We start from the raw sequence: 19,729 nt of genomic DNA, 5'->3' as shown, positions 1-19,729 counted from the left end.
CTTGGGGCGTGGCTGAGGGCAGTGACTGCTTTTTTGTGACATCACAAAGTTACAGAAGTCCTAACAGCTGGTTTTAAGGCTCAGTTTCTGAATACAGGCTGTGTGCATTTCTCTGTGGACTGAGGCTTTGATACTTTCACAGTATTAATATAGAACCTAGACCTGATCTATAATCAAACAACACATATAAATGAGAAATATTACTTTATATAATATGGAACCTCTAAAACCAATTTGATGAAACTACAATACATTTGATTAACTGGACAGGTACCAGACACAAAGGATCAGCCAGTTCAACAGGACGTTTTCCAGATTAATTCCAATGTAAATTTCACATCTGTTAACGAACACGCCAAGCTAATCCATGTCAGAGGCACCCGCCACCTTGGTAAATCAATTATAATGTACATTTCCAGGAATTGATTCAGTGCAACCGGGTTACCACTCTGCCACTTTTAGTTTCCCTTTTTAACTTTCCATTCACTTATTTATTCCAAGTGGTGTTATGTTTTTCTCAGTCACTGTTAATTCGCTGTCAAAGAAAATCTAGACTTCACACACAGATTTCAAATTAAAAGCCTTTCAGCAGCTCTCAAAAAAACAGTATTTCTGTTAAAAAGAGACTCAGTAGCAGACTCTATTATATTACTGATGGAAAAGTACATTATACTGAATTGAGCCATGTGAGCTATGGGGACATTCTTTGAATTTTTGGCTTTGATATTTTAAAATATAAAATATCACATTGTATAACATCACAAAACGGTAATTTACATTTTGAATAAGTCAGATCTCCACGAGGATTTGACATATTAATCAAATACCACTTATACCCCTCAGTGCCAGGCATTAGAAATGCACTCTGAGACCAAAAACTGATGGTGATGATGGCGAAATTAAGTTTTCCTTTCCACCTTTCAGTGCACCGGTCCTTACCTGTGTTGCTCTCGGGACGAGGGGTGAGGTTAATCTCATCGGCTACTGTTAAAGGAAGGGGGGGAGGAAAGAGGGGGAGAGGGGGGATACAAACATTTGGGGTTTCAGTTAGTGCTCATGACATTCCCACATGCAACATCCAGGTAGTGCTGCAAAAAAAAAAAAAAAAAATCACAAACGGCTTCATCTCAATTAGGATCGGACGCCATGCGAGACAAGGAGGTGCGAGTGGGGAGGAGGGGTGAAGGGAAATGAAAAGAGGGTTTGAGGATAGCAATCAGACTTGTTGTGATATCAACACGGTACAGAGCGGCAATCTGGTCAGGAAGATTAGATATGATTATAGAGAGTGCGAGCAGAGAGACTGTTGCAGCCAAAGCAATCAGCGACTGTTTGAAGCCATTTCAAGGTGAATCAACATAATGAAGTTCTTGACTTTGGCGAGAGATGCAGAGTCTGTTTTCATACAAAGAGGCAAGGGGTGGGAATACATTTAAATATAAGACAATTTTTTTCTTTTTCTTTTTTTAAACATGCAGGGCTATGTGCTCAAGGTCTTCAGGGTTTCATAGATTTTAAAGTAGCTTAGGTGCACTGAGTTTATCAAATGACTCTTATAGAAGCTTCTTAATGCAGTTAACCCAACACAATCTCATATTCTGTCTGTTGGGGAAGAAGAGGAAGAAGAAGTAGAAGAAGAAGAAGAAGGGAATTTTACCACTTGGCTTGGAGGTTTTGCGATTCTGGGTTTACTGTGTGTACATGCCTCAGGAAATACTGTATGTATATGTATGTACACACTTTAAACTGCATCTTGAAAGTCATGGAATTGACAGGAAATGTGTCATAAATGTCACCAAGGGGGAAATCAGCTGGGGAAGGAAAGATAAAGAACCTGAAGGACATAACATCCTAACTTCCTGTACCTGATATGGATATTCCATTGTGTAGCATCAGCCTATACGCATTAAATTGGCGAATACGTCTCCATGCCCTCTTTGTTTTTTTCAGGTACATCAGTGCAACAAACAGGATATTTAGGAGCTTTCAGAAAAACAGACTCTCCCAGTTGTGATTACAACTTGGATCTAAATGGTATTAACAAGTCCCGAACTGACTATTGTGAATCCTGCATGACATGAAAATGACAATAAAGTTCTACCTGTTAACAATCAGTGGCGTTAAACAGGTTTAATATAGAGCGTTCCAGATGATGGTGTTTGGTGTGTAACTGATGCATAAAACCAATCTGGCCAAAAATGCTGATTCTCTGCTTCTATACTGGAGGATATAATACTAAACGTTTCTATATCAAATACGTTAAAATGTACTTGAATAACTTCCTGGAGGAATGTTGTACCTAGATCCATGCTCTTGGACTTGCGTGTTTTGATGATCTCGAGCTGAGAGGCGTCTCCAAACTGCTTGGTGCGTTTCTCCGACATGCTCTGGCGTCCAAAACCTTCCCTCTGGAAGGCGGTGTCTGGATTGTTTTCATCTTGACCCAGGGAGCTGGAGGGAGGGTGTGAAAGACGGGGATATTAGAAAAGATATTGATGTCACACAGGGATATTAAAGTGTCACAGCACTAACAGGAAAGACAATAGCAGGTGAGCCTTAAAAAACAATTCCATATTCAAAAGCATTTCCAGCATCTTCTATATAAAATATGACAAATGAAATAAAATAAATAAAAGAGGTACTACAGGAGGAAGAAGAAAAAAAAGTAAAGAAAGTGGCTTGGAGACAGAGCTGAATGAGGATCAACAGTGAAAAAGGTTCAAAGAAGTTCAAAGAACCTCTCTTCTTTGAATTCATGGGATTCAAAGAAGGAAAAAAGAAGGTGAACAAGAGATGGAGGGAAATCTAAGAGAGAATTAGGAGAGCTGGAAAAAGAGGAAGAAATTAGAAAAGGGAGGGTCGTGGCGATGAGAAACGAGCCAAGAAAGAACAAAGGGAGCTGGGAAGAAAGCACAGAGGAGAAAAAACTGAAAGATTAAAAAAAAGAGTCGAACTGAGAGGAGAGAGAATGTGAGGCTGACAAAAAGGAGAATGTGAGAGTTTTAGATAGTAGAAAGTAAAGGAAGGTGTGAAGATGTCAGAGAAATAATAAGAGACAGTGAAAGAAAAAAAAAACTAAAGTAAGACTGACAAAGTGGAAAAAAGCCAAAAAATAAAAAAATTTCGTCTTGAAGAAAAAGAGTGTGAGACAGACAAGAGTAAGAGATAAGGGAGGAGAGTTAAACACAAGAGAACAGAATAATGGGGCAAGATAACAAGATAAATAAAGATAAAAAGAGCAATCAGGGGAAGGAAAGAGACGGAAAAATGATGAAATTAAAAGGAGATTGTGGAAAGAGAGAGAAAGGGAGGAGGAGCAAATGACAAATCAGGCCCAAACACAGGCAGAAAGACATGAAGAGACGCAGAGGGACAGTGACATCAACACATAGATACAGAGCATTCCCAACACTTTGGCCCTAATTTAAAATCTCTTGCCTCTCATTAAATTATTTCAGAGGGAACTTCCTGAGAAACTAAATGATCTATTGACTGAAAACAATCTGAAAAATAATGAACAATAATCTGATTATTTGATTATTGCTAGTTGCAGCTCTGCACGTGTACAGTCATTTGCTGGACTGCCTGAGACTGACATGCAAACATGCAGTGAATAATGAGAGAGGTCCTCATCAGCACTGTGTCAGAACAGGGCTCCTCCACATCAGCCTGAGCGGAGGCCCGACTCAGTGAGGGCTGCTTACAATCAGAGGGCAATCAAGGGAGAGAGAACGAGAACATGAACACGAACAAGAACACACACACACACACACACACACACACACACACACACACACACACAGACAGACCTTGTGCAAATGTCAAGGTTTTAGAAGTGAAATATATATAACTAAATATAAATGTATTCACCATGCAACACTTCACCGTCTTCGCCTGACGGGCTGAAGGGGAAGACTTCAGTTGTGCCTACCTGTCATTCTGAGTGGGCAGCTCTTTGGCCCACTGTGGCGTCATGTCAGCGGTGAAGCCCACGTCGTCATGGGAGCTGGACGACGACTGGTCGGAGAGGTGTGGCGGGAGGAGCGGCGGCCGGTCGTCCTCTATGATCACAGTGTCGTTCTGCGGCATGTTGACGGTCGGAGAGAGCTGATAGTTACCTGGAAGAGACGGGAGGATTTCTTTTTTTTTTTTTACATAGACTGTGCACGCCCTCGCTCTCATGACTGACCACACAGATTTTAATGTCAAGTTCTTGTTGCTGGTGCTTCAAAAATCAAGTCAGACTTCCATCATACAAGAGGCAAAGGACCAATACACAGTAGCTTCCATTACTTGCTCTTCCTACAGTACAGTAGTGCCATTCCTCTGTCCATATACAGTCCACATAAAACCAACAGTTGGTCAAAACTTCTTTGTTTGTTTCTCATGGTTTTACAAATAAAAAAACACGCACATTTAACTTTTCTCAAGCTGCCAGAGCTTGTAAACACGTATGGCTCTACGTCTAAACTGACAGTCGCTTCTCTGTCAAAAGTTTGTCCGTCTTGAACTTCAATATTTTGTTTGGCATTTGCGGAATAACAACTCCCCATAAAACCACAAACTGTTGTCTTTACCTTTCTGTTTGTGTAAGGCTTTAACAAACAACATATAAAGTTTTACTTACTGAGCCTCACAGGTGTCAAGCTAGCCGTTTCCCCCTGCTTCCAGTCTTTATGCTAAGCTAAGCTAATTGCCTTCTTGTTCCAGCTCCATGTTAGTGCACACAGACGTGAGAGGTTCATAGCAGACCCTCTCAAATAAGTCTTGGCAATAAAGCCAGTAGGCATATTTACTAACCCGACTCTTGATAGCCTTGCTAGCATTAGCAAACATTTTCTTTTAATGCTCCCACATGAATCTCATTCACAAAGTCCGCCCTCTTAGTCATGCGTGTATCACTGTTATAGATTATTGATAATTATTTACAACATTTCAACAGTATCTAAGAGGAAATGACGATGACAATAAATATGTGTATCACTGATGAATCACTTCGCAGCTGCTGGTGACTCTGCAAAAAGGGCCACCATCACTGTCAAACGCTGTGTGATGTGTACATTACAAATTATGAGTCACTGACAGTTTTGTCATAAGGAGCCACACTGACACACCAGTGTGTTTTGCTGCTGATCGAGAACCATGCAAATGTGATTACAAGTTATATTTACATCCCATTTTAGGGACATGTGATCTCCAGCCTCACGTGCAAGGGGAGAAACTATTTCTTTTTGGCCTTTATTCTGATAGGACAGCGAGAGATAGACAGGAAGGTCAGGGAGAGAAAGAGAGGGGATGACATGCAGCAAAAGGGCCGCGGGTCAGACTCGAGCCCATGGCCGCTGCAGTTAGGACTAAGCCTATGTGTCACGCGCTCTACCAGGTGAGCCACCGAGGCGCCCCTGCAAGAGGACAAACTCAACAGCGTGTGATTTCCAAACCTGCAGGATTTGATTTAGATGATTACAATATGTGGTCTGGCAAAACAACTCTTATTTCTATCAGCTCCAAGGAAAATATCAGAAAAATAATAGCATAAAAAAAAAAGAAAAAAACACTTGTAAAAGCTCAACAAAAAGCTGGTTCGTTACTCAGCTTCTGCACAACACCCTCAGGAATGAATTTATTTGTGACAACAGGCAACTGCTGCATCAAGGGGTGAGACTGCCGCTCTAACTGTTTAATGGGCCAACTACCGAAGAACAAGTTTCCAAAATTAAAAAAGAAAAAAGAAAAACAGGGTAACTTTTTAAAACACAAAACATATTTTGAAGTCTAAAAGCGGAGTGAAACTGCTCCTGGCTAATCAGCTTATACCAAGTGGAATTTGGCAGCAGCCACAATGGTGTTCCTATGTCAAAACACTATGATTAATTCAAGCTGTGACCTCACAAATAAAGATAAAAACTTCTCTGTGCTGAGGCAAAAAAAACATAAAATAGTCCCCTTTTCCTGCCTCTGAAAAGCAAGGCTTAAAAACCCCCATTGATATGCAGCGCATGACTTTGTCTTTAATCTGTATTTTGAAATTGGGAGCAGTGGGTGGGTGGGGTGGTGGTGGTGGTGGTGGTGGTGGGGGGCTCTTCAGTGTCAGAAGAAGAGTAGCTTCAATGCTTCATAAAAGCCTTGTGTATTGAGCTCAGGGAGAAGTTTGTCTTTAGAAAGCGTTTGGGCTTTAAAGCCAGAGACCTGGAGGTCTAAGCCAGGCCTGCTGTTTGTTTCTCATAACCGAGCGCCGAGGGAATCAATGTGCTGGTGGGTGCTGCTGCTTCCAGCCAGTGTGGGTGAATGACCTGATGTAAATGGAGCTGAATGGAGGGGGGAAATAAAGGGGAGACCGGGTGATGTCAAACTGTGAGGCTGTGTGTGTGTTATGTGTGTGTAAAGCCAGTTTAGAAAGTCATTGGTCACTGTTAACTTTCCTTAAATATGAAGAAGTTACAGAACAAAAGCTTTTAGGGATTCATTGCACTGTTGAACAAACTGCTTTGAACGAAGAGGGACAGAATTATGAGACATTATTTAAAGGTTGCTGGGGTAAATTCTTCCATGGATTGTGCCTGGATAATTTATTCTGACCACAAAGGCCAAAAAGTAGGGACTCTAATCTAACAATACATATATAAAGGCATACAGTACATCTTCTACATAGTTGCACTCTTCAGCAGATGGAACAGTGGAGGGTAAAAGTGCTTTATTGGTTTCTGATCATTAAAAAAAAAAGAAGAGAAAAACACAGTGACATTCTGTCCTGGTCCTGGTCAAAGCTGCGAGTGTTGTCCCCTTTTCTTTGTGTTTCCTGTCTCTCTCTCTACTCTGTGTGTGTGTGTGTGTGTGTGTGTGTCTCTCTAGGCGCAGTGTTCCTTCCTGCTCCTCACCTGCTCCGCTCGACCCCTCCTCCTGCTTGCTTCAGCCAGTGCACCTGCTCCTCATCATCTCATCAGCCCTGCAGTACTTAAACCCCGCTTCTCCACTCACTCTTTGCCAGATCGTTCACTCTGCCAGTCTGGTATTACGTTTTTGCTTTCTAGTGTACTCTAGTTTTTTTTTTTTTTTGGTTCAGGCTATCCTCTATTTCCCTGTGCCTCAGGGTCATACTGCTCCTGCCTGCCTGCTGCTCATTTCCAGTCCTGCCATCCCTCACTAACAGGGTCTCCATTCAGCCACTCACCGCCCGTCTGCCTGTCTCTTAGTCACCTCGCCAGCCTGGTTTCCTCCATCATGGATTCACCGCGCTGCCATAAGAAATCCAGTTCAACTTGCTCCCCTGAGTCTGTGCTCTACTTTTGTCTCCTCATCAATTATTGGTTATATAGAAATACATATACAAGTATCTCAGAATGTGTCTGCATGTTTGTAAAAGGAGCATTCACCCTCCAACACACACTATAAGTGAGTTGGACTGCATCGACAAAAGTGTGTGAGTGCATGCCCTTGACACCGTCAGACCTTCACTACATTAACTACAACTGTTGCAATAGTTTCAGAGTGTGTATGTGTGTGCGCCCCTCCTGCTGTGTGTATTTGTTATTCAATGTGAATTTGGGAGTCCGGGTGAGCACAGCGTGGCCACTTCTCCCTCTCAGACCACACACACACACACAAATACATACACGCACATGTGCACTCACAGAACCACTTAATCCCATTTCCCTAAGCAGTCCAATGCGCGACACTGAGAATCCCATCAATGTCACAGTTTGAATCACTGCAGTACAATCAACTGGCAGCTACTGAGTAGAAAACCAATGAATCTGTCAACTCACTAGCCTGGTAAAAGGAGGAGGGAAAAAAAAAAAGCCTCTTTGTCTTAGTGCCAGCACCCAAGGGCAGCCATCCGCCAGCAACAATAGCACTGCCATGTGGACGGAGCGCACAGCCAGCATCACCTGAGAATCAAACCAATAAACACACATTATCTTTCCCAGCGGCTGTAATAATTTCTGACGGAGCAACGGTGGAACAATAGGTGGCATTTCATTTGAGATGCTCTGGGAGAGGCTATTATTAGATGCTTTTTGTGTAAAACTACTGAATACTTGAGGGCAAAGGGAGGGTGCACAGAATGGCCAGGAGGGAAGAAAAAGTGAGTGGTGGGGGGGAGTGAAAAGATTTTCTAGATGAAAATGGAGATAGCAAGAGGTGAGAATAACATGGGGAGAAAGACGCAGGAGTTTTTTTTTTTTTTTTTTCTTCCTCTTTTCATTTTGTCTTGTCTCGGTCTATTTGCATAATTAGTAAGGAGGTTATTGCCATGGGTGCTGGGCCTTGAAAGCTATTGGCCTGGAGGAATAATTAAGTCGCTTTCTTATCCCTGGCATCTTCAGAGTGCACAACGCCAGCGAGTGATCTAAGAGCGTGCGCGGGCCAAAACGCAAGCTGATATGTTCTGAATGGGAATGATGTTGTTTTCTAAGAAAGCCTAATGCATGATTTATGTTTCGTGGCACCCTCCCCTTCACAACAACAGAGAACAGACTTATTCCAAGCAAGTGTTTGAGACCCCCCCCCCCCCCTTCAGCACTCTCTTTCCCACACACACACACACACACACAATTTTATTTATTCAAGGGAGGTTTGCTGAGCACGCAAAGCTCTGCTTCGTATTCACCCACGTTCACATCTGGGCGCTGCCAAGTGCAGCTACAGCCTTCTACAGTTCTGAACAGCAGCAGTGCAGCAGCTGAGAGTCGGGCGTCTGCTTCTTCCACACAACTCAAACCAGTCCTGACACAGCCGCTGTTTGTGATTCTCCACATTTATGTCAAAGCACAGGAAAGTATTGTATGCGGAAACTGCAAATTAGCTTGTGCATTCATCTAACAGTAATTTCAGCTCGAGACCACAGCAGTTAAAAAGGTACAAACCATTCAGCTGGTCTCTCATTATAAAACACAAACACTGCCCCAAGCTTTGGTCGCACCTGCCAAACGCTTGATTCTGCCGCATTACAGATATAAAATCCCCAGTTTTATTATTTTTTGTTTGTGTTAGTTATAATTAGTTTCTGTTCTAGTATCTATTGGTGCAGATAGTTTTGGTTTTCATTGTTATGCATTTTAAATATCCTCAGTACACCAAAAAATAACATTTTAAAAAAACTTTGGCTGTGGCATCTCTGGGTAATCCACAGGAACATGCTGTAGTGAAAAATATGTCATGCGTTTTATTAAATCTCATTTATAATGCTTTTGTGATTTGTGTGAAACGACAAGTTAAATTCAAGTCAAGATTAGAAGTTGTAACAACTATTAAATTTACTGTCAATATGAAAATAGTGAATGGACTGCATACAGAGCTTTTCTAGTCTTATCGACCACTCAAAGCACTTTACAATGGAAGCCACATTCACCCATTCACATACACACTCAAACAGCTATTTTATACCATACACACACACACCCACACACACTGGGGCAATTTGGAGTTCAGTGTCTTGCCCAAGGACACTTTGAAACGCAGACAGGAGCTGGGAATGGAACCACCGGCCATCCGATTTGTGGGCGACCTGCTCTACCTCCTGAACCACAGAAGAATGAAGAAAGTCACACAAATATGTCTATAATCATTTGCTAATGTAAGGGTTTAGTGCTCATAAGTACCATTTTAGATGTTAAATTACCATTAAATACACTGGAAGAAGATAAACTGAACTGCAGGAACAAGCAGATATGGAGTGTATGTAACAGACACTTCCAGGACACAAGGGATCGAGTTGGTTAACTTTGTTATTCTCTCAAAATGACATTTTATCGCTGGCAAATAATAATTCCCTTTCACTTCTTTCTTTCACATGAACAACTTGTAATATGTAGGTAGGCGTCTCATTTTTCAGCTGGTGAAGTCATTTAAGAATGAATCTTCGGCTGTTAATGTAAAAACACCTTTGAAAAGTGAACTTAAAGCAGCAAGCTGAGGACAGCTTCAGGCAGAGTCTACCAGCTTAAACCCCGGGGCCTGCTGGCCTTTATCCTCTGTGCTTAGCCCACAGTGACAAATTAAACAACAGTTCAAATAAAGCCTTAATCCTTTGCCTACCTCTCCAATCTCACTTTGACACAAAACCACAGAGTGATGTTCTGGGGGAAAAAAAAAAAAAAACATACTGCTTTGATATCTCTAGGTCAACATGGAAAATGGACCAGGTTTTATAACGCAACTCGATTCTGAGTGATTCAGAGACCACATGGAGGAGGATGGTCCAAAATATTTTACATGACAAATTGGGGATGAAATTCTGCCTTTGGTGGTCAGGGAAAAAAAATAAATACTCCACTGGGCAGATTAAGTGTTTAATAAGCAGGGAAATGTCTCATGTGTCTGTGATAGTTAGTAATTATATAGCGCGCGCCCCTCCACAGGCCAACCTCTGAGGGCTCTGGTGTCCCATCCTGTTGAGACTGGGGTGAAATATTCGGAGGAGCAGCTCAGTCTGGCCACTCTGACGTCTTAATTTCTCTGCTTAGCCCCGACAGTTTGAAGTGAAAACACAAGAAACACACATGCAACAGGATGAAAAAAAGCCGCAGGCGCTGGTCTTTGATGAGTCAGGAGGCACACACTTTTTTTTTTGTTGATAATCCTCAGAAGACGAGGGATGGATGTCACTAAACACTACGTCAGTGCTGAGGTGAATTGACATCTTTAGTATAATCCTCCCTGTTCTTAATACGGTCGATGACTATATACTGCTCCGTGTTTTGAACAATATTTAATCTTATTTAAGAGAAGATTGAGGGCAGAGGTACACATACCAATAATAGCTTTGTATTTTATCTATTTACCTTTACATCATACCTTCACTTACTTCCTTTTCTCCTTTCCTTTTCTCCTCACCGACTTGCTAAACTACATTTTATGTAGTTTTCTTCTTTACCACATTACCTAAATTCCCTCTTTTCAGATTTCTTGTAACCTCAGGCTGATTTTGACCTTTCTACTCACCTGTCTTCTTCTGCAAAAATGCCCAGAATGCTGAAGCAAGAGTTACTCTGGAACTATTCTGTCCACTGGCTTGAAGGATGAAAAAATGACCTCCAGTAGTGTTTACACTGATTTTAGGGTGTTATTTAGTAATACAGTCCTGAATTATGGAGCTGTCCCTCAGTTGCAGTATATATTTTAGGCCTCTTAAGCTCTTATGTGCCCTTTTCCAACCTCAAGGCCTTTCATGTTTTTTTTTTTTGGCTGTTTCTTGCTTTAATGTTCTGGAAGAATAAATCTGTCTGTCCTGTTTCTAAACTGAACACTCTTCTTCTTTCCTGCAAATCCATCTTCAGTTTTATTCTCCAGCTTTAAGGCACTAAATGTCTGCATATGTTGATGGTGGCACCATGTTTTATGTATTTACCGGCTTTATCCAGCACTTGCATCAACAGTTGTAAAAGCAGTGAACCTGCAGAGATCAGCTTTTCTGGTCGCGTCATGTGACAATGATCTTCTTTGTCACCGTTGAGCAACCGCTGTACCTCCTGTACATCTGCCTTGTGCTTTCACCCCGACCCTGAACGCTCATTAGAAGCCGTTGTTTGTTAAGCATGGATGAACGCAGCCGCCGTGGCGGCGTGCTGGAACTTCACCTATCAACACTTCCTCTGTCACTCAGACCTTTTTTTTTTTTTTTTTTTTTGTTAACACTAACAACAGTGGCAATGTCAGGCAATTTGCATGAAAGGAAAACAGAGTTCACACTCTCACATTATGTTGCATTGATTAATGAGGTGGAGTTGGGAGCAGCTCATTTAAAAAACAGATTAAAAGTTGGAGAAGCAACTCTTCCTCTGCTTAATTAATTTACATTTAATGTATTTTGTGCCCTTCTATTTCTGGACTGATTCAGCAGAAGAAGATTTCAAAGTATTTATGTTGGTATTTTGACAAATGCAAAGAAATGAAACAACTGCAGAGGACACGATGTACACCAACCCTTAATTTAACACAGGCAAACTGAGCAGTTACACTATCTGGCATACAGAAGCCTTTCTTTGACATTAGGTAACTTCACCGCCCGTCCATCAATCATTCAAGCGCTACACACACATGCAATCCTGCACAGATGCGTACAAAGCTCTCACAGATACAAATATGCTTGCTAATCTCATGCACTCTGTCCCACACGCACTCGCTTCCAAACCCGCCTCAGAGCTGGATTGAGCAATGACAGATAGGTCATCTAGAAACTCGAGACTCATAAACATGCAAACTAACACACACATGTACAGCTACACTTTCAGAGAACACGTAAAACAAACACAGCCAGACAGAGAATCAATCACTCGCATGGGGGATCTGCTGCAACAAACTGTCTGGGGGGACATTTTTCCATCTCTGTCTCTGTCTCTCTCTCCCTGACATTTTCCAAGACATTAAAAGCCACTGAGCTCTTGACAGGAAGTGAGACCAGATGACACAGTTATCCTATATTCTGTGCTGACAAAACCTGGAAGGGTAGATAATAGAATCTACCAGGAAAACACAGACTAGCAGAAGAGAAATGTTGTAAAAGTTCCACGTTTATTCTGAGACGTGTCCTATTTTTCTGTTTTCTGTGACATAGTACTATTCTTATAGTGTTTGTATAACTGATGGGAATCTTTACCGATATTCACCATCTAACACCCAGCACCAATCCCAGTCTTAGCATAGGAACATAGCAGGGCATCAGACTGAGACAGACCTTAAAATAAACATCAACCTCAACTAGCGAGGAAACATCAAGTGGAGGAATAAGTTACATCAAAAGACATGTCACTCTTACCTATTGTGCGTGGCATCATGCCTTGTCGTGGCATCAGGTTGTCATCAAGACCCTCCAGGCCACCATACAGGGAGTGGGAGATTCGGCGCTCGTGGTCATCCAGAGGGGTGCTCATGGTCTGCTGGGGTCCCAGTGGGCTGCCCGGTGTCTCCTGATTGAACAGAGGGTGGTGGAATTAGAATAATTATCATCAATTTACGCAAGCTTTGCTCTTCTAAACTCAAGTAAATCAAAAAGGTTCCTCCTCTAGCTATGCACTGTGTGGTTTATTTTCTCTTATTATGCTCATAAACCTTTGTAGATTTTTTTATTTTAGAGTGTTCCGGGTTCTGTGTGGAGGCTTGTGGATGCAGCAGCCTTTAGCAACGGCTAACTTTTATCTGTTTTGACTAGTTGAACCATTTGGGAAGTGCTTCGAGAAGGCATGGGCATACATGTCCATGCAGAACAAATAATCCTTTGTGTTTGAGTAGGAAGCCATGAATCAATGCGCTAAACCTCTTCTCACAGTTAAAGCACAGTGTAAAATAAAGAATATTCAAGACCTATGAAGAAACACGAGGGGAAAAAGAGCAAGAGTTCAGCTAACACTAAATAAAAGTCAGACAATGAAGGCGGGGGAGAACTAGCCACGCTAACATTTGCTAAACAATAATGGATGGATGAGGGCAACTATCCATGCTAATGCTAGCAGTGTGATAAATGAGGATAGATTTCCAATAGGCTGTTAAGCCACAGGCTGTTAGCGGGCTAGCATTCCCCTGCAGGGAGGACGTTAGCTTGCCTGCATCTTGACATTTCCCTGAGGACCCGTGATGACACTCTCTTGTTTGCTGGACAAATAGACTATTTGCTGGCCCTGTCACCCCTAAACACACATCTGCGGCCTGAGAAAGTGTGTGTGTGTCGTTTGTTGTGTGTGTGTGTGTGTGTGTGTGTGTGTGTGTGTGTGTGTGTGTGTGTGTGTCTTGGCCCTCATTGCTTGTCCATTGGATCGTTGACTGTATTGATTTGCTATGCTTTCTGCATTTATTGCTCAAGGTGGTGACAGCTTGTGCCATAAAGATAACCATCATCGCTGGCATCACAAAAAACGAGCGATAACACTATCACACTCGGGTCAATGCTGGAGCCAAATGATCCCAATCAATGACTATAACTAGCCAGGCTGGGGATTCGATTTTGGCAGAAGGTCTTTGCCCAATGATTCTTTCAGCTCACTAAATGCTTGAGGTGCTGTAATAACCACTGCAGAATGGATCCTGACGCAAACAAACAAGCTCAGTTTGCAGGAGAATACATGTGAATGTGTGCACATGAGGATTTTGGCAAAAGTGTGAAGTGTAATGAAGTGGATTTCAGATTAGAAGGATGCGTGTTCAAATTTCCAGAGTCTCAACAACCACAAATGAGCTTTTCTCTATGGTAGAAGATCCAGAACTTATCTTAGGTAAGTATCTCAGCAAAATGCATTTAAGTATCAAAACGGTGCTGGTGGTGCATTTACACACAAGCAGCACTTAAATGTTGTAGTCGGCTTAACTTTATATATCAAATGGCCTTGCTCCAAATAATATCAAGGACTTATTAACCCTATATGTGCCTTGGCATTCACTTATTAGTGGCTGGAGCTCTGCTGGTTATTCCTAGGTCTCGGCTAGTTACTAAGGGTGACCGGGCCTTTGCTGTTAAAGTGTGGAACAGCCCACCTGAGATCAGACAACAGTTTCTTTTAAAACTCTTCTTAAAACATTCTTTTGTTTTTGTGTTTTATTTTACCACTATACAGATAATTTATATTTTTGAGTAACACACCTCTGTTTTATGATGTATTTGTTTTTAATTGCAGTTTTTTAATTCCCCTTTTTCTTTCTGTTAAGCACTTTGTAACTTTGTTAAGAAAATTGCTATAAAAAAGTTTATCATTATTATTATTATTATTATTATGCTCAGTAATGTTTCAAGGAATTTGGTTATTGTATAGACATGATAAGAGTTTACATTCTCCAACTACAAACATATTACTTACGTTTTTTAAATTTAGAATATAAATGTAGTCCATCATAAGAAAAACTTTTTCTTTTCTTTTCTTTTTTGCTGCTCCAGGACAAAAGAAATGACTTGAATCAAAGCGAACTAAACAAACAGAAGCTACACATAGAAGCAACAAATCTACTGCAAACTACAAACTAATTTCTATGGTCGCCATACGGTGCTGTGACTGTTGGCATGTGGCTCCTCTTGACATTAAATGAGAAAGTTAATGAATTGGCCGGCTGAGGGGCCCGGGGTGAAACGCCTCAGTAATAGTCGAGGGGATTCGCCATACTGTGGGCGCATCGACAAATCACACCGCAGCTCATTGCATATTCAGGCTGATAATTGAGCTCGGGGAAGGTCTCGATCCCATCAGGTGCCAACGGTGATGAGGAAGTCAGCTGCTCTGGGTTCACTGTGTTTCTATGGGGACGGAGGAAAGAACGGGAGCGCTTGGGCTTGTGATTTATGCAAAGGCAAACATTTGAGATTGATTTGAGATTGGCTGTCAAGGGATGGAGACATGGGGAGGAAAGTAAATACAGGATTATTTGATCCCATATGTCAGTAAATGTCAAAATGAGTCACAGCTTTCAGCCTATAGTAATTTGATTTTAACTAATATTTGATGGACAGCTGGTTATGAGGTATTAACAATCTATAGAGCCTCTGTAGGGATGCTCTAAATCAGCTCTGAGCCATCTCTTTGAGTTTGAGTGCATTAAATTGTTGTTTTCCTCCTCTCTGAGTGCTTGGACACTATTTCTTATAAATAGCCAGACACTTGGACAGCCTCAGGCCATGCCTCCAGCTCTGCATGTGAAGCAGAGATTGACGAGACTCCCAGTGCTCAAATTTTATTCATCCACCATGCTCTCTGTGAAGTCTCGCTGCCTTGACATGTCCACAATACACACAAATACACGCAGGGTATCTGTTTGCAAACCAACACACTGCAGGATCCTTGAAAATAAATGCATACATGCATAAGCCGGATGTACAAAAGCACAAACTACACGTTTATACACACATATATGCGCAGGGGCCCGACACTGTGACATGTGCACGCGCGCACACACACACACACACACACAGACACACAAACATAAAACACAGCTCCAGGCTTAGCCTCTGCTTTCAATTACCAGACGGGCCGAGGGGAAATCAAAACTTTGACACACCAGGTTGGAAAAGGAGAGCAGGGGAAGCCAGGCAATGCCAGAGGCGTACACGTGCACGCAGATGTGCACAAATACATACACACACACGCGCGCACAGCAGTGGTGCACACAGACTCAGCCTCAGCCTTCAAGCAGGCGACAGGCCAAGGTGTACAGAGAATGTAAAAACATGACATTGAGGAGAGGGAAAAAAGTTGTGCAGCTCAGTTCACAGCCATGTTTTTTTTTGTTTTTTTTCCCCTCTTCTTCAACTGCCTCAAGGGAGGTGAGTGTGTGTGGGAGGGGTTGGTGAACTACAATGACCCGACTACTTACTTTTTATTCCATGAAACGAGTCATTTCTGCTCATGAGGGTATTTCCCAGTGATTTGCTGTGGTTTGTGTTGTATATTTATCAGAGAAAGGCTCTTATTGAAGTAGTGCCTGACAACTCCATGTCCACACAAGTGTCTTTATTTAGGACAGCAGTGTCAGATGAGTTCAATTTATTTGCAGGAAAACACAAATGGAAACTTTAATTAAAGACACTTTGATCATAATAAGGTTGGAAAGATTTTGATCAAATGTATTAAATTATCTGTAATGGCAATACTAAAATAGACTGGGTAGGATGTGATGACCTGCCACACCATTTATGTCAAACTCTCAAGACTTGCAGACTGAAACAGAACACTTCTTGACTAAACTTCAATCTGGCTCTGAAATTGCTCATTTTAAAATGACAAAAAGAGATTTTTTATTTATTTATTTTTTAAGATTTTGATGTAATTAATTATCAGCAATCAAAGGAAAGTGATATCCTGATTCAAATCCCTGATGAGCCAGAAAAAGAAAAAAAAAAAGAAAACATCAGTACACTGTGAATAAAAGTCTCCCTTTACTCAATAGCGAATGATGACATGTCCTCGTGTGGAGTGTTACCCACCCCCAAGATTGCTAGGGGGTCAACAGTTAACGCTACGGTACAGCAGCTGTAATGTGTAACTCTGAGGTGTGAATGTGTGAAACTCGTGTGCTGCTGCTGCTGCTGCTGCTGCTGCACAGGGTTATATGAGCTCAGTCAGGGCAAATAAAAGAATGAATCATTATGTTTACATGTGCTGCAATAGTTCCGCATCGTATTTACACCAGTACTATATGATTTGTTTCAACATGGATTTTATTTTTCAGTGTGATGTTGATGTTTTACTTAATTGGTTCAGTTCTCGAGAACATTTTGACAAAGTTACACAATGGAGTCCATTAGGACAACCAGCAGATAGTCCGGGTAATAACCTTAATGGTCCAAATATTCTTCTATATTTGTTTTCATTTCTAAGTGGTTCACAGAATATGGTTAAATCTGGGAGCTGCTTAAAACCTACTGTATGTGACCACTTGTGTTGTCTACCCTAATGGACTTCTTTGTAAAATGTGATCTCAGCAATGAATGCTTCGAGTAAAACCTTATCATAATAAAAGACCAGAGCTACAAAACTTTTTCAAGAATGGAAAGTGGTCTCAGACTTTTGGATGCATGTTTTTGTATTGTATTTCCTCAAATAGGTACTGCGGCCTTTGTTTACCTCAACTGCAGATGGTAACTGTTATTGGACGCAGGCCTTTATTTGTAGTTCCTTCTGTTTGAAGCCTCATTTTGATCAAATCCAGTTTGTCCTGTTTAAGTTACTGCATTACGCTGATAATACAAACTCAACACTTCCTGTAGCCGTTTCAAATTAAATCTGGTTTCCGAGGACAGTGACATGACAGTATTGATTTGATCATACAGACTCAAACTGTGACATTACTCATGTAAGGTTATCAGAAAGTTCAACTGGCAATGTCTCTTTGAGTACGATACTAATCAAATTAATACTGATATACTGCATTCACAGTAATTACATATTAACCGGACAACTATAAAGAGATAGAGAGATAGAGATATATTCCAATTCCATGTTCCTTACCTCATTTCGTTTGGCCACTCGTCTGGCCACGATGAGCTGGATCATCCCACGTTTGTTGCCTTCCGTTGACATGGACTTGCGGAGCGTCTCCATGGCGTCTTGGTTGGTTTTGCCCAATAGCGACTCCCCGTTGACAGCGATCAACTGGTCGTTCACTCGGAGCCGTCCGTCCTGTTGGGAGGATAAGAAATGACACGTAAAAAAAAAAAAAATGCATCTTTTGGGGTTTAAACTCCTAAAAGCACAGAAAAGAGTGAATACTGTATTATATTATGTAAATGCTGTGTGATAAAAACTAAATATCTCTTAACAACAAGCTTGATCTCATCTAATGGTCTAATAGTCTCACTCTCAGAGTATCCTGTTTGTAGCCATGATCTAATCTCTAACAGAGAAGTGTGCTTTGAAGTCCATTATCATGAGCTGTCAACACAAACTTGTTTGATGAAAAACAATCAAGTTGAAAGACTATTGAGATTGACTGCAGCACTAAAAGACAGCAATGGAAAATAGGGCACTTTGGGCTCATAGATTTTATCACAGCTTTTCTTCATAGCTGCTGAGTCACTTTCTCTGTTAGAAGTTCCACAGAAACACGACTTTCAGCTGGTGTTAAGCTGTTAGCTAAGGCCTGACATTGGTAAAATCATCTTTAAGGTTTAAAGCTCTTCAAGCATCTGCACAGACAGTCTAATGTAAAGTGTCAAAAGACAAAATACATAGAAATAATTTCAATGTATTCTACACGGAAAGTGGCTGCGACTCCCCGAGGATCAGATACCCATAAATACAAACTTCCCTGTGATGTTGATGGTCCAAATAAACAACACCTGGTTTATTTCTGCTGAAAGAAAATCTCTCTTAGAAGAACAGATGCCACATTTCTAAACCTTTCTTTTATACTTCCACTACAGCTGAGGGTATCGCACCTTGCATGCCGCCCCTCCATTGATGATGGATTTCACAAAGATGCCCAGGTCGGCGTGGTTCTCCTTGGAGCGGTTGCCTTTGACGCTGACACCCAAACCTGCTGAACCCGAGTCACTGAGGGGGATCTCAAAGGTCAGGAACTCCCGGGTCCCATCTGGAGTCAGGACCAGCTCATCCTCCTCTGTCTTCTTTGAGAGAGGCAAACAAAGGGAGACGTTTATGGCAAAACATATACCGTCCTAAAGATGACCCCCTTACCCAACCAGCAACAACAAAAGACCATAAAGCCATGGTTCACGTTAAATACAGTTAAACAGCTCATATAACATAATGCATAATTAATCATACAAAAACATTCATGCCTTTATTCCAGCCTAAAGCAGTATCACGAAAAGCTCCTTCAGCCTTGCAAAGCTCTCACCATGCTGCTGTGGGTTAGCCAAAGGGCCAAAGTTAAAAGGACGTTCATTTGGCCACTTGAGGTTAATGAAAAGTGCGTGCACATAAATTGCAGCGGGGCAGATAGCAGGGAGGTAAATCAAGAGTACAAGCTCATTAGCTACATCAGATATATTAGTGTTAAACAGACCAGCGCTCCTAAGTGTTAAATCAGGTACTTAGTATAAGAAGGTGGAGAGTTATGTTGTATAATCAAGACACAATGCTCAGGTTCGTTAACACTAAAGCATGTGGTCCTTTAAAACCTTTAGGAAAGTGTCAGCCTCAGGTTAGAGGGGGATTTTATCAGGTTCAGGATGTGATGTGTTGTTGTTGTCTTTGGTTTTCTGTGCTGAAGAAACGGAGAACGGCTGAATCAGCACTGGCACACTGTCACAGTGAGACAGGATGATGAAGACTGAGACTATAAAGATCAA

The 19,729-nt window shown here is 41.6% G+C and overlaps 1 protein-coding gene across 1 annotated transcript in view; it reads right to left on the bottom strand.

Annotated features, from left to right (window-relative positions):
- Positions 1–19,729, bottom strand: part of pard3 (par-3 family cell polarity regulator) — a 250,040-nt gene that overhangs the window by 83,982 nt on the left and 146,329 nt on the right. Inside the window, exons 13-19 of the mRNA XM_022761762.1 lie at positions 18,854–19,042; positions 17,925–18,095; positions 13,132–13,137; positions 12,758–12,905; positions 3,932–4,118; positions 2,300–2,451; positions 940–984 (exon numbers count right to left, since the gene is read on the bottom strand). Coding sequence (XP_022617483.1) covers positions 940–984; positions 2,300–2,451; positions 3,932–4,118; positions 12,758–12,905; positions 13,132–13,137; positions 17,925–18,095; positions 18,854–19,042 — 898 coding nt within the window. The remainder of the gene's footprint in view (positions 1–939; positions 985–2,299; positions 2,452–3,931; positions 4,119–12,757; positions 12,906–13,131; positions 13,138–17,924; positions 18,096–18,853; positions 19,043–19,729) is intronic.

Source organism: Seriola dumerili, unplaced genomic scaffold (genome assembly GCF_002260705.1).
Source record: "Seriola dumerili isolate Sdu_G_001 unplaced genomic scaffold, Sdu_1.0 BDQW01000432.1, whole genome shotgun sequence".
Taxonomy (NCBI): Eukaryota; Metazoa; Chordata; class Actinopteri; order Carangiformes; family Carangidae; genus Seriola; species Seriola dumerili.
This window is presented reverse-complemented; position numbering and strand designations above follow the sequence as displayed.